Raw genomic sequence first — 14,272 nt, 5'->3', positions numbered from 1 at the left:
GAAACTGGGATAGGAATCAGAGTTCCTTATAGCATAAGTGACATCTGCCAGTACTGTTATACCTAAACATATCTAAAAACACTAGCCCATACTCTTATGGCAATGACTACAATGTCAAGGCCACGTGCAACATGCTCTCGAAATTTAAGTCTGGATTCACGCCTAGATGACACAATGAAGAAATCACCACTATAACCCTTCCTCAGAAAAAGATTTAGAGAATGGATAATTTGTAATATATATGAAGCTAGGCAGTCATCTTTCACTCTTTGTGAGTGCTTGGGAAGAGACTGAGTGAGATCTGGCATTCTTCCAGAAGAGCATCAAGGAGCTCCTGGGTTTCCACCCAACCCAGGTGGAACACTAGCGATGCAGGTGAAACACTGACCAACACAGTGACTCAAAGCTGGGTCAAGTAATTTTTTTGGAAGATCCTTTCTTCCTCTGCTCCCATAGCTAAAGCTCGCTGCTGCCACCACACCTGTGAGGCTGGACAGCAAGAGCAGCCAAATGCAGAGTCTGGAGCTACCACTGCCCCTTTTGAGACAGCAGGGCCAAGCTAAGAGCAGATATCAAGATGGACCAAGGCACTTCATTGCCCTGCTCCTGCTGAAGACTGCATGGCCACAGAACAAGCCAGGGGAAAGGAGCTCTTTCTAAAAATCCCCTTGCAGCAGAGTCATCCTATTCATTTTATTGGCTTTTAGCAATCCTTGCAATCAAAGCATTCTCTCTCCCACCCCCTTGCCTTTTGGGATGCTATGACAGGAATGCTGCAGAGTGAAAGCAAAAGTAGTCCAAGCATCTTTTTAATACCACATCTGGCTGACACTGTTGCTGCCAGGGCAGCAAACGTGTTCTAACTAATATTGCCTTGGAACTATCCCCTTCAGAAGTTGGCTCTTCCACAAGCATTTATAAAGGACATAATAGCAGATAGCTCTGAGCAGCCCAAGTGGGTGCTCAGCATTCACCATAGATCACCAGCATAAATTAATTAGGAATGCAAACACAACACAACACTCACATAGACTCTGATTTCGGCAACTTAATGGATAAATTATCAAAATCAAATTCATGGGGGAGTGGGGAATGATACCAAATGAACAGAAATCCTGTTTTTACCATTAAATCCCAATATGCTGTTTCTAATGTCATTGAAAAGTACTAGTATAATGTTGAGTAAAGCAAGAAACATTGAGCAACCAATACAAATACTTAGAAACCACCTTAGAAACCACAGTGACTTAGATATTGTAAGTGTTATCTTCACCTTCCTTTCTTCTTTAACCTCTTCAGTACCGAACTGCCTGGCCACAGGCATTTCAAAGCCCTGCTGTTCGTGGGATGCATCCTAAGTGCTTAAAATACCCTTGACCAAGCTGATGTATAAATGTCAACTTCCCTACTGCTCTTTTATTCACGTGTATCATTCACTAACCACTGCTATGAGGAACAGCTTCCCTTCCCTGTTCTCACTTTCTTGAAAACGTGTTCTCACTTTGTCAAAACATAACAACTGCAGAACATCACCAGCCTGTGGCACAGGCAGCCACTCCTCAGATGGGACCCACACGTGCCCAGGAGATCCCCTGGCCCTCACCTCTGCCAGAGGCAGAGCCTGGCTCTCAGGCAGGTCACCAGGAGCCCCACAGTCCACAGTTCCACAGGCTCCAACCCCACTCCAACTCCTACTGACTTGCAGCAGTAACTCCACTGCCCACCCAAACCTCGCCTCCCTTTCATGAACACAACACACTTGATGTAAAATTCACACCCCAAAGGGGTGTGACTGAGGACTCACAAAAGCTCCTGTGAACAGGAACCTCCTACTTGCGTACCCATCTGTAATCATTTTGTTCGCACCAAAGCCAAAAGAAGGACGTGCAGGTCATCAGTCAAGTGGCTACTGGGCTAAAAATGTAAATTAAATTATACCACTTAGCAGAACACTGGGTTAATACATAACTTCTTAACACTCCACTGCATAAGACTGAAACCAAACTGTCATTTGGGCTCCGACCCTCTGAGCAAGCAAACCTGTGCTGACTTGCTTTTCATAGCCTTCAGATCCAGACTTTTGTTTTCTTTCACACATTTACATTTGCATGACGGTTTGTCAAACTATGTGAACCCAAATACAGCAACAAAAAGGTTTTGCTAAGAACTGTTGAAAAATACTGTAAGTAAAACTATATGGTCACATATATAGTAAAGTGATCCCTTTGTAATTAAAGTCAGGTCTTTTGTATGAAGAAAAAAAAAGCTGAAACAGCCTTAATTACTTCTCATAAACAAGATATAAATTATACAAAATATACTTTGCTAGGTGTAAAATCCAACCTGTGACAACTTCAACTGAAGCCATTTATCTGTGGGCACAGGGATGTGACAGTGGCCAGGCATGCTAGACTCATATGTCTAACAAGCAGCTGCTCTTCTTTAAATATGAGAAATAATAGACTAGGAAAATATCTTCCTGTTATGAGGCTGCCCTTACTGTACCATTTGAACAAAACTAACTCAAAACAGTGATAGTTTTGTTCCTATACCTCAGACAAAAAAGCAAGGTTTCAAAGCTGACAGAACTAGTTTCCAAGTATTAGCAGGTATTTTGTCTTATCTGGCCACTCATGTCCCACTTAGGGACCTTTAGGATTAATTAAAGCCCCATTAAACGGAGCAGTGGAATTTCAACTGGCTTTGAGGAGAATCAGGAAAGACTTGTTCTCTCAATTGTATCAGTTTAACACACTAATCTCTAGAACTTGCACGTTATCAGAAACATTAAACAATGAGAGATCACATATATGGCTTGAGGTATTTCTGTGTTCCTAACAACATGCAGAAGATAATCAGACCGGTGCAGAATTCTCTATTTATATGCATAGTCTTGAGGAATTGTCACAAAGCTCCACTAATCTATTTTTATTGAAGTTGATGACAGACCCCTGTAGATTTGAAAGGAACTTGATTCTGTGTAAGGGGTGATGCAGATGGCGACAGAGAGCTCAAGAGAAGCAAGCAGTAGCACGCTGGCCAGTCAGCTATAACTGACCTCAGTTTGGCTCTTCTTAACTAATGAGTAAGCAAACAATTCCTGACTTCAGGTGCAGTTCCCTGTCCTCTCCCTCCCTAAACATAAGTTATGAGTGCAATCAGTTATGAGACACAGCATCGTGTCTCCATGATGAAGAGGAAGCAAAAGCCACTGCTGCAGTGCAGGTTGATGAAGCACTGAAGACATCCATCCCCTGTAAAAGCACACATTGCTTAGTGCAGAAAATGCGTATTTACAGAAGCAAAGAAACAGGATACACCCGAGCTATTAGAAAATTAAACATCCTAGTATGCTGTGATAAGGTAATAAAAAATGACAAAGTACATAAGAAAAAAATTCTTTTGGTATTGAGAAAAGACAGGAAAGGCAGAATCACTGCCCAGCAAGGTGGCCAGGAGGGCTCCCACACCTATGCTACTACGCAGGCTGCCAACTACTGCCTTGTGTTTGGATGCCCCCAGATGCTGCCACTGTTTCCCTCAACTCCTTTGTTACTTACAAAGAGGCAATTTCACATTTCAGTGCATGAAGTCCATGAGGATAGACCTCGTGGGAAGGTCTGTAACCTTCATCACCCACAGAACAGCCATCTGGGACTCCTCCCCCAGCTGTGCTTTGCCATGCCACACCACCAGCTTCTCCTCACGTATGGGCACAGCACCCTACCAAGGGGCAGCCACAACATCCCCCTACCCAGGGAGAAAAATGCCAGCCATAACCACCCGTGGTCAGGCAGACCACAGCAACAGGCAGAACCAAAGCACTCCTTGCCAAAACGCTTTTAATGTCACACCATCAGCCACTGACTGATATTTTAATATGTTAGCAATTCTTGTTGATGCATATTTCTTGTTTTGGAAGAAAAACTTCAGAAGGGGCATCCTGTGTTTGTTAATATACCTGACCAGGAAACTGCTAAAAATAATTTGGAGACAACATCCTACTGCAACACCTGCTTGTACACAATGAACAGTTATGGAATAATTTATGGCAGAATCACTTAAAAAAACCCAACAAACAAAACAACCTACATTTTCTCCTGCCACTCTTCTTACCTATTTGGTTGATTTAAATACTTCATGTCCTGAGTCAGAGGTATCTTCCAAGAAAGCTTATAAAGAGAATACAGAACACAGATGCATTTAATCCTCGTGTGAGCCACAGACAGTGAGGATGAACCCAGATCCTCTTAACTGGGGACATGTTGTGCCAACTCCACACAATTGAGTTCTTGGCTTCAAGGAAATTACAATTTAAACCCATAACTTGACCCAAGTGAACTTAGGAATTTAACTTAAGTGCTCTGCATGAGCAGGACTATATTATCTTCAGACTAAATAAATTAATCTAATTATTTTTACTTAGATACATTCCATTGTGTATTAATTTCTGAAAATCAAGTATATCCTTTCAATACATTTTTAATGCTCGCTTTAAGATAAGAATACGTGAAACAAATATGAGCTCCTCGTTCCCCAGATTTCTGTTATTATCATAAGGAGAAGAACATAAGAAAAAGTTTTCAGTAATTCTGTTAATACCCTTGCAACATTTCCACTCAAGCATGAATTCAGCACTAAAACCTGAAATATTGGATACTAATGGCACACACACTTTTGGCTGATTAAACTTTAAATCAACATGAACTTTACAATATCTCTGTGGTATAAAAAAAAATGTATTTTTACTGTGACAAACTATCAATTTCCTTACAATTAATTCAGGTAGACCCTCCCTTCCTTGCATCCCCAAGACCAGCTCCAAGAACATTACTGTTTAAACCATTAACTTGGAGTGGATAACTTATTTTTCCCAAGTTTGATGGAAAACCTTTTGATCTGGAACTCAGGCCCTTCTTATTTTCCATATGCTTTCATGAAAAGGGATTAATGATATGTTAGAAAATCTGGACTCAGCAGTTTTTCACTATATTCTTCTCCCACTGTGGCAGGGAGAACTGGCAAATATCTGGCAATGCAAACCAAGCAAGGAGCATTACTCAACACAAAAGAGAAAAATCCTCTGCTTGACATTTGTACCATCAACATCCTTCATACCCACACAGGCTGGACACCAGAAGAGAGCTTTCAGTGGTGTAGTTCCTCCTCTGGGAGGACAAAGCCCTTCTTCTCCAAGCAGACCTCCTACACCATGCTGTCACCACCTCAACCATCCTAGTGATGGTTCCAATGGCTATGGCTGCTCTGCTGGGCACACAGCGACTTATAAATGAGCATCTGCCCCTGCCCTTCCTTTCTGTGGACTTTTGTACGCGCACGGAAGTAACGCCGCGGCACATTTTAACTGTGTTTTTGGGCTTAACACAAAATCCGTTACGGAAATCAAGCCACTACACAGTTAAAACATTATCAAAACCCACCAGGTAAAAATGCTCAGACCACTTTTACCTCAGATGACACAAAACATTCATTCCATAATTCTGCCTACCTTGGGAATCTGTCCATGCTTAAACTGCTCCGAAAAGACATCAGTATCATGTAACAGCATTAAACTTCTTGAATCTCTTTTTTCAGTACAAGTTCACAAAGCTATTCACAAATGAATAAATAGCCCAAGGTGAGCAGAAAGCTTTCTCATGAAACCCAAGTAGTAATGCAACATTACTGTTCCTGGATTCTTTGCCATTTTATCATGGTCTAGTAATTTTCCCAAGGGTGATGTCAAGGATCCTCTTAACTGTACTGTTTGCCCATCTCTGCATGGTAATGATAAAAATATTGATTTTCACATTTGTGACTCAGATGCAATTTGACACAAGAAGTCCAAATTATTTCGCCCTTGAAGTGCATCAGCTAAGCAATCACAAGCACAAAGAGCTTTGCTCACATCAAAATGAAACAGCATTGTTGATACCTGACACTGAAAACAGCGCTTCAATTTCTCTGTACTTTTCAAAATGAAGCCCTGGTCCAGCAGTAGATTTAATGCAGGCTATGGAAGGGATCATAGAATAGTTTAGGTTGGAAGGGACCTTTAAAGGTCATCTAGACCAACCCCTCTGCCTTGGGCAGGGACATCAACTCAGTCAGATGGGTCTGAAGAGCAGCAGCTGCAGGATGAGATTTGCCTTAAATGTGGGCTGACACAAAGCAGCATCATGCCTTCCCTTGAGAAGAGCTGGACACATTGAACACCCCCCACCACCACGGAAAACCCTTTCCACGTTCCGCTGGAGAGGTCAGTTTAATAATTCCTATCTTGCATGTGACAGTAAGGAAAATGCAGCTTTCAGTCTCAGGAAAAAGTTTGGAAACTTAGATCTTTGAGCTTACACCATACATAGCCACCAGCTATTCCTCCTCCCTTGCCTCATCTGACTGCAAAGCTGTGGCACAACTCATCCCTCCACTGCCCAACGCTAAACCCAGCCTGGTGACCAGACGGCTCTGTGCCACCACCTGAAGACATCAGGCTTCCAGCATGGCATGAAGTGGGGTTGTGCAATGCCATTTCAGAGGGGACGTCACTTGAGCAGAGAAAGGGGAGCCTTTTCTCTTTGAAAAGAGAGAAATTGTAACTGTGAGCGAATTCAATGGAGAGGGATTCATCCTGGGGCTGCAAGCCCATCAGTTTCCTCCAGAGACTGTTCTGGCTATGTGGATTTCTTTTTTTTTTTTTTTAAATGTGAACTTGAAACAGTTGTATATTGTTTCAGTGAGCAGGAAATCAGCCAAAAGAATAAGCCCTACAGGCTTCTAGATTATTTCAAACAATTAAAAATAAGCTGCTGTTCTATGATATAATTATAGAACTCACACTTCTTTGATGCACAATGGCAAATGAGCCCACTGAAGGGGAAAAAGGAGGCAGATTTTTTCCTGGGAAATAAGTACTTGTCTAAATTAACACCTACCCTAAGGACCATATTTATACAACTATTTCAACAAACAAGACTTTTGAAAGTCTGCTATAATCCACTGAGGAGAAAAGATCAAAGAAACTAACAGGAAGGCCAGGATGCAATCAAAATATTTGATCAGTGAGAGGTTTCTTATTCAAGCCATAAACTCAAGGGCATTTCAGTGGAAGCTGTCGGAGGAGAAGCCACCTTGAACACCTGGAGGCTGTGTGGTCATGGCAGATCTAGCCCCCTAGGGCAATCCTCCCCTCATGCCCCACTGCCATCCCTGCATCCCTCCGTGCACAGCACACCATCAGTGCATCTCCCATCATTTTCAGTGCAGCTACGTTAAACAACCAAGGGTGGAAACTCTACTTGTTCTCCTAAATCCCATCACCTTCCCCGCCCACGTTAAATATTTGGCCTTCAGTTAAACTAAATGGATTTTTGTTTTTCCTTTTAGAGCGGTCTCACGATCCCCATGTGACCCTGGTGGGAGGACAGAGGGAGGCAGGGAGACCCCACAGTGCACTCAGAGCACTGCTGGAGCCCAGTGAGTGTCAGCCCACTGAAGGGCAGACATGGGTGTAATGAGCTTTTAAATACTTCCTTTCCTTTTCTGAAAAAAGAGAACAAGGGAAGAGCTACTGGTATTTTCTGATTTTCCTCCTCACAGCTTTTTTATTTTTAAATACATACTTAGCAAACATTAAAGAACTACATATTTGGATGCAACTCACACTAAACAACTGCTTCGACAGTTTATTTTTTTTTTTTAAATACCAAATTCTCACTTTCTTGAAAGGCTTTACTTTTACTTGTTTGTATATTCCCTAGGTTATCAGTACATTTCCCTTGGCTTTTCTGACAGCAATATACATGTGCTTGTAACCAGAGAAGTATGGGAAACTCTGGAAACATCCAACTGTGTATAAACATTTAAAGCTCAGATACCCTAATAGAAAACAAGTACCTCTCTGAAACAAACATCTCCAGATGTTTTTACTTATTTATATACATATATATATAAGATGTGACTCAGGCACGGAAAGCCAAAAGAATGTTCTCATTTCCTGAGGCTGGCTAACAAAAAGGAAAAAAATGTGAATGAAGGAACAAAGATTCCAAAAGTCAGCTTTTTCTTAACAGCAGCAGCTTTAAAATGCTCCACTTCAAATCATTTTTCATATAATTAGAATACTGCCCCTCTCTTGCAACTGTGTATACTCACAGAAGGAAGAAAAAAAAATATTGCTTTCTGGGATGTTTAAAGTTCTACAGAAACACCTCACTAGAGACGTGCCTGCCCTTCTCCTTTCAGCTCCAGTGAAGCTCACCGACACCTCCCACCAAGCCCCCTCTCTCACAGCTTGCCTTGTCTGCATGGCACAGGGGTTGAGAAGAACGAGCCAGCAGCCAACTGTGCAGTGGCTGTCCCACAGCTCTGTCTCTGTATGGTGGCACTCAGCCTGCAAAACCTCACAGTACCTCTTGCTCCATTTTTTTTTTTTTTTACAAGCAGTACCCAGTTCCTCTGGGATCTGAAAGCAATGGGTGAAGAAAGCCCATCATCACCTTCAGATCATGAAGTTGTGTCATGCCAATCAATGTCAGGTAGATTTAAACAGGCATTGATGTGTTGTTATTCTCCATGGCCTTTCTAACCATAACCTATATGTGTCGGGGGACAGGACATGGGCTTTCCTTCCTCTGAATCCTCTGAAAGTGAATTTCTGCAAACCAATTCTGTGACAACCATGACATAACCACTGCTGGTGTGGTTTGCCTTCAAGCAGGGCTCTAGGAGGAGACAACAAGCTGCAGAGAGAACATTCTCAAGTGTATTTTCAACAGCAGAAAGCAGAACTGTCCAGGCAATCCTTCTGCAACAACCTGCAGGCAGGTGATCCCTCTTCCAATGCAACAGAGCATGGATGTGTCCAATTCTGACACCACACCCAGGGCAGCAACAAGCAGTCCACAGATCCAACCCAGACCACCACCAAACATTGCTCCTTCCTTCTTTAGATCCCCAGCATCTCCTCACAGGATCTCACTTTTCACACTGCTCTCCGGGCCATAGCTACATGACCCAGGCACAAATCCACAATTCTGCTGAAATGGGTATTTCTTTCCCATGTGCTTTCCCTTCAACATCACTGACACCCATAAGACCAAGGAATCAATCCAGACTGAGACAAACCTAGTTTTAAATCTATGTATCTAACAATCTCCCTCGCCATGCATTTTCAGCTGGGTCAGGTCCCTGGTGCTGGCATGAGAGATGCTGGGGGACAGGAGTGTGTGGGTCAACCCGGTTGGCTGTAACACAACCACATTCTTAACTAAAATGGCTCTGTAACTGCTGCCTGTGGGAAGAGCAGCTGCCCTGGCATGGCCCACAGATGCTCTGTCCTGATTTGTAACATTGGCCCATAGAGCTGGGTCCGGGAGATGGTTGCTGCAAAGTGAATCTCAGCCCACTTACCACCAAAGCCTGGCAAAAATAAGTTACTTAATACAGCACAAATGTCAGTCTCTGCCATGAAACACAAGCCTGTCCTGCTACCAACACAGTTCAGAAGTGCATGGTGCTCATCTGCAAAGCTACAGAAACACGCACCTATTTGCAAGCATTGCTTCAAAAAATAGAGAGGTTTGCAAGCAGAAGCTGCTGTGCCAATTCAGCCCCGAATCCACAGAGACCACCTTCCCCTGGCAGTGCTGGTGGGCAGCCCCTGCCTCCCCACCTGCCAAGCTGTATTTTTCATTCTGAAATCAGAGGTGGAGCATGCCAGCAGACACTGAGGGAGGACTCAGGGATGCTGTGGTTCCACATGGCAGGAGGCTGACAGGCGGCCCCTTGCCCCTGCCAGGCAGCACCCAGCCCCAGTGAGGATGGTCAAGCCCCCACAAAGAGTCCTTGCAAAGCACTGAGGTCCTCTTTTCCCCTCCCAGGGTGCATTTGAAACTAATTCTTTGTGCAGTTTCCTTTCCCCACATCAATCCCACAGCTGCTGCACGTCAGCATGGGGTCTGGACTGGAGCCACTTTGCCATGTCATTGCCTCCCAAATATTTGCTGGCATTACTGCATTGCTTTGCTGTGGTCTTTCTCAGTGCCCCCAACTACAATAAAACAATATATTAAAACAGAAAACCCTTTTAATTCTGAGCAGAGCACCTACCCCATGCTGCTCTGGCCACCCAGGAAACGTTCATCAATTCATTATAATGCCTTAGCTTCTCAAATGATCCAAATCAACTCCCCACCCATGACGTGAGCAATAAAGGGTTTCAACTCTACTGTTCACACCAGTTTAGGTTTTACTCAATCAACAGCCCATCCACCAGTGTGTTCTCAGTTCTTCAAACTGTTTAATGCAAGCAGTGTTTGAAATAACCCTAAGTGCACCAAGTTACTAAGGTCCCACTTTCTTATTGAATTCTGTATAAGTGACTGGTGAGTTTTTTTTAGTGACTAAAAAAGTGACAAAAAGAAGGATCATCAGAGTTGCAAGGACTTCTTATTCAAAACACAAAGAAAAGCAATTAATATGAAAAATACAGAGCATAAGACCTCCTCCTGGGTGCCAGCCATGCTGTAATGCTATTTTTCTTACAGCCTAGGGTGCTCCAGACTATGCCATTTTGGCCCTGGAATGTGGTTTTAGGCTGCAGACAGGAGGTCCACTTGGCTCATAAATAGTTTGTCACTGGCCACACCATCAGCTTCTGCCCCCTGGGACCTCACTGACAGTCTCCAGGTATGGAGACAAATATCTGGTATAAAGGGTTATTAGGATACACAAAAACAGTTGAGAAAATGACAGTATCTTGACTTTTTTTTTTCCCTTCTATCTGCTTAAAAAACCAGAAGTAAGCATTTTCATAAAGACTTACGCATGCAAGAAGGGAAATGCTGAAGTAATTGCAAAGGAGTGTCCCAATTTGAAGAAAAGTATTAACCCCAGGGCACAGTCTCCTGCTATGTTTTCCCTAATTGTTAGACTGAATTAGTACCTTTCCATCCTTTCCCCCTTTCTGTCTCAACACTAGCACTTTTGCACAAGCTGTAAGGGTGACATGCACTGTAACACATCACTAATACGACGAGGACAGCAGATCACGTACATGGCTGCTTGGTTCACACTATGGACAGCTAATACAAGGGAAGGCTTTGGCTATAAAAACGTGACTGTCAGTTTCATTTTTCTTGTCCTCAGCACTTGCCATCATGGAAAGACCTGATATGAATAATTCCCCCACTGACTATCGTGCTGCTTTTACCACAGCCAGCAATTAAAGCCTCCCTATATAGAAAAGTAATAAGAGACTGCATTATGTTAAAGAGTGAAAAACTTTTGAACTGGGCTTTGGAGGAGAACAAAACACAGACAAATCAGGATGTGTAATCTAACACACTTAGTATGAAGCCACAATTCCAGGAGCTGAAAAGCCTGCCTTAAGTGCTCCAATAATAAATATTTTATTGCAACTTGAAAAAGAATTTGTTAACCGTGCAAATACCCTCCATATATTGCAGGTCATTAATGGTTCCACTGCAGTAACTGTATGGAGCCAGTTCTAAGAAAAATAACTGTGCATTACAACTGAGACTAAACTACAGCATCACATTTAGCTTATTTACAGAGTCCCTATCAAAGCCAGTAAGACCATGAAGTAACCATGTTTTTGAGCTTCACAGTCTACAGCAGAGTAAGAGCTGTAAATCCAATGAGTCTATGGCAACTTTTCAAATGTAGTTATGCTTTGACTAAAGAGGAGCTTGCTTTTTATTTTGCTGCATGCTGGCCCGTATTTCTAGCTACAAAGAAAAACTTAGTTTGTGCTAGGAAAGTACAAGAGCTTAAGACAATAATGGTTCTGAACTGCAAGGTAATGTTTTTCTCTGAACCGCACAAGAAACTTATTCCAATAATAACACAACAAGATGAGTTCAGCACAACCAGCTGGAAAAGCTGCCCACAAAATTTAGAGGACACTTATAAAGCAAGCGAGTCTAGTGACAAGCTATCAGCCCCAGGCAGCATGCCCAGCAATCCTGAATGGCCCACCACTACCCAGCAACAGGGGACACTGCACATCCCTCCCTGCCCAAATCCCTCTCCTCCAGGGCAGTCTGGTCTCTCAGTATGATGCTGAGAGAGGGCTGTGCCTCAGTGATGGGTGTAGAGCTGACAGCACCAGCCTGCAAGTTCCTGTAGTTGCAAAACAAAAGCCACAAACATGACTCGAGTTCACAAAATGGAGAGGAAAAAAAAAAAGTTAAAAAGAGGAGTATTTCCTTGTGCATACCTGCTGACCAGATGTCTGCTGCTCTTCTGTGTCTCAAATCTGGAGAGAGACCTCAAGTAATTCTTTCCTTTTTTGTTTTCTTCCCAAAAACTCTGATTATTTAAACTCCCTAAATTAAAGCAAAAAGTCAAGATCTAAAATCTCTCAGGAATCTCAGCCTGCAGAAGCCTTTGTGGTCACCTTTTATTTTGTTAAATGTGGGTTTGAATGAAACATGCATTTTTAGTGTTTCTTACTCAAAGAGTCAAAACAAGAAATCACACCAATTTTTAATTATCTCTCCTTGCATTTTACTAAATCAAAGTATATGTTTCAAGAGCCTTGCCCCTTTGTTTTATTTTGACCAGCCACCTGCACATCCGCTCTAGGTAAGCTCCCATCAGAGTGCTCTGCTACTTCATCTCTGCAAGTTTCTGCAAGTGTGGGCTCTAGTCTGACTTTGTCCCAAAATTGCTTTGCTGTGCCAGGGGTGTAGCCTAGTTCATATCCTGGGAAGCGTGTACCAGCAGGGCAGCTGGCCTGCTCCCTGACAACTTCAGCAGAACAGATGCCAAATACGTAATTGCTCTGTTTACCTGGCCAAAGAGGCGGGCTCTGCACCAGAGCCGAAACACCTGTGTGGGGCTGAGTGATACACAGCTACTCGCAGTTGCAAGTCTGACACTGGCAGCACAAACACTCAGCCATTTTCAGGAATGCAGAAAGAAGCCTGGCCTGGAAGCATCTACCACCCACTACAAAATCAAGTGACTTCTGGAACGACTGAAGAAAAAATAGTTACCTCAATACATACAGACATCTGAATCACATTATCGCGTTTTTCTAAGCATGGGGCTGCATGGCAGCTAGAGAGAAGGCTGGTCAAGGCTGGAGAGATCGTGCCCAGGGCATCAGGGTACTGACCCTGAGAGCAGAGCTGGCTCACCAGGATACCACATGCCATCACGGTAGCCCCAACTCTGCCTGACTTGGTAGCTGCCACAGCTTTTCTGCAAAGGTGTGGTGCAGAGCTGGAGGAGTTTGCAGTAGAAGTCGGACAAGGAAAAGATAAGGCAGTCTTTACCAGGCTAAAGTCTGTGTGCCAGCAGCCATCCTGAACCTGCAGCTATAAAATCACTAGGCAGCTATAAAATCACTCCTTTTCCTTTCTTCAGCTCCAGGTTTTGACATATTAGCACAACACTTCCCTTTAATTAGGGTCACTTAATTAAGCACTTTAATTACGGTCATTTCTTCCCAAGAAACAACTGCACCAGGCGAGTCTTTGAAAAGCTGAGCGATGAGTAGAGCAGCCTTTGCCTTCCGTAATCCATCACTATAAACCTGTCCCTAAGATAGTACTGCCCAGTAATTGCGGGATACGCATAAAACTGTACCAATCGCACGACATCGAGGTTATTCAGCACGATGCTTTTAACACGACCTCCCTCCCAGCACAGGGCGCGTTTTAGCGCACTGGGCATCAAACCCCGCTCACGGCACGGTCGGGACGTGCGATCCCCGAGTTTTGGGGGTTATTCCCAGTTCTCTGTAACAAGGACACCGGAGCCACCCCATTGCTCCGTCCGTGCGCGTAACGCCGAAGGGGGGATAGTGGGGAGAAGGGATTCCTGCAGTGCCCCCGCTGCTGCTCCTGGGAACGCCGTGGGAGAGGGGAAAGTTTCCCCGTGGAAGGGGAGTTTCCCGGGGCGAGCAGCAGGCACACGTGCACGGCTGCGGACGCCCAGCCTCCCCGGCGGGATCCCAGCCCGGCCCGGCGCCGCCGCCGCCCTCTGCCCGGCGGAGCAGCGGGGAAGCGCCTTTCCCGGGCGGCAGCCGGTGACAGCGGCCCGGCCGAGACAAAGCGCCGCCCTCGGCAGCCGCCCGCCGCGGGAGGCGGGACGGGACGGGACGGGGCGGGCGGCCCCCGCGCCTCTCCTACCTGTTACAGTTCATCCCGGCCGCCGCAGCCGCCGCCGCCACCCCCAGCATCCCGCCGCTCCCGCCAAGCGCTCTCCGGCGGCGGCGGGAGGAGCCAGCGCGGGCGGCGGT

The 14,272-nt window shown here is 44.5% G+C and overlaps 1 protein-coding gene across 2 annotated transcripts in view; it reads right to left on the bottom strand.

Annotated features, from left to right (window-relative positions):
* LIMS1 (LIM zinc finger domain containing 1) overlaps window positions 1-14,272 on the bottom strand; it is a 70,771-nt gene extending 56,499 nt beyond the window's left edge. Inside the window, exon 1 of one of the 2 annotated variants that reach the window (XM_064646396.1) lies at window positions 14,163-14,272. In XM_064646396.1, the coding sequence (XP_064502466.1) occupies window positions 14,163-14,212 (50 nt within the window). In that variant the 5' untranslated portion in view covers window positions 14,213-14,272. Of the gene's footprint in view, window positions 1-12,241; window positions 12,338-14,162 lie in introns of those variants that run through there. The other variant, XM_064646398.1, reaches the window with a different exon arrangement.

This window comes from Pseudopipra pipra, chromosome 2 (genome assembly GCF_036250125.1).
Source record: "Pseudopipra pipra isolate bDixPip1 chromosome 2, bDixPip1.hap1, whole genome shotgun sequence".
Classification (NCBI taxonomy): Eukaryota; Metazoa; Chordata; class Aves; order Passeriformes; family Pipridae; genus Pseudopipra; species Pseudopipra pipra.
This window is presented reverse-complemented; position numbering and strand designations above follow the sequence as displayed.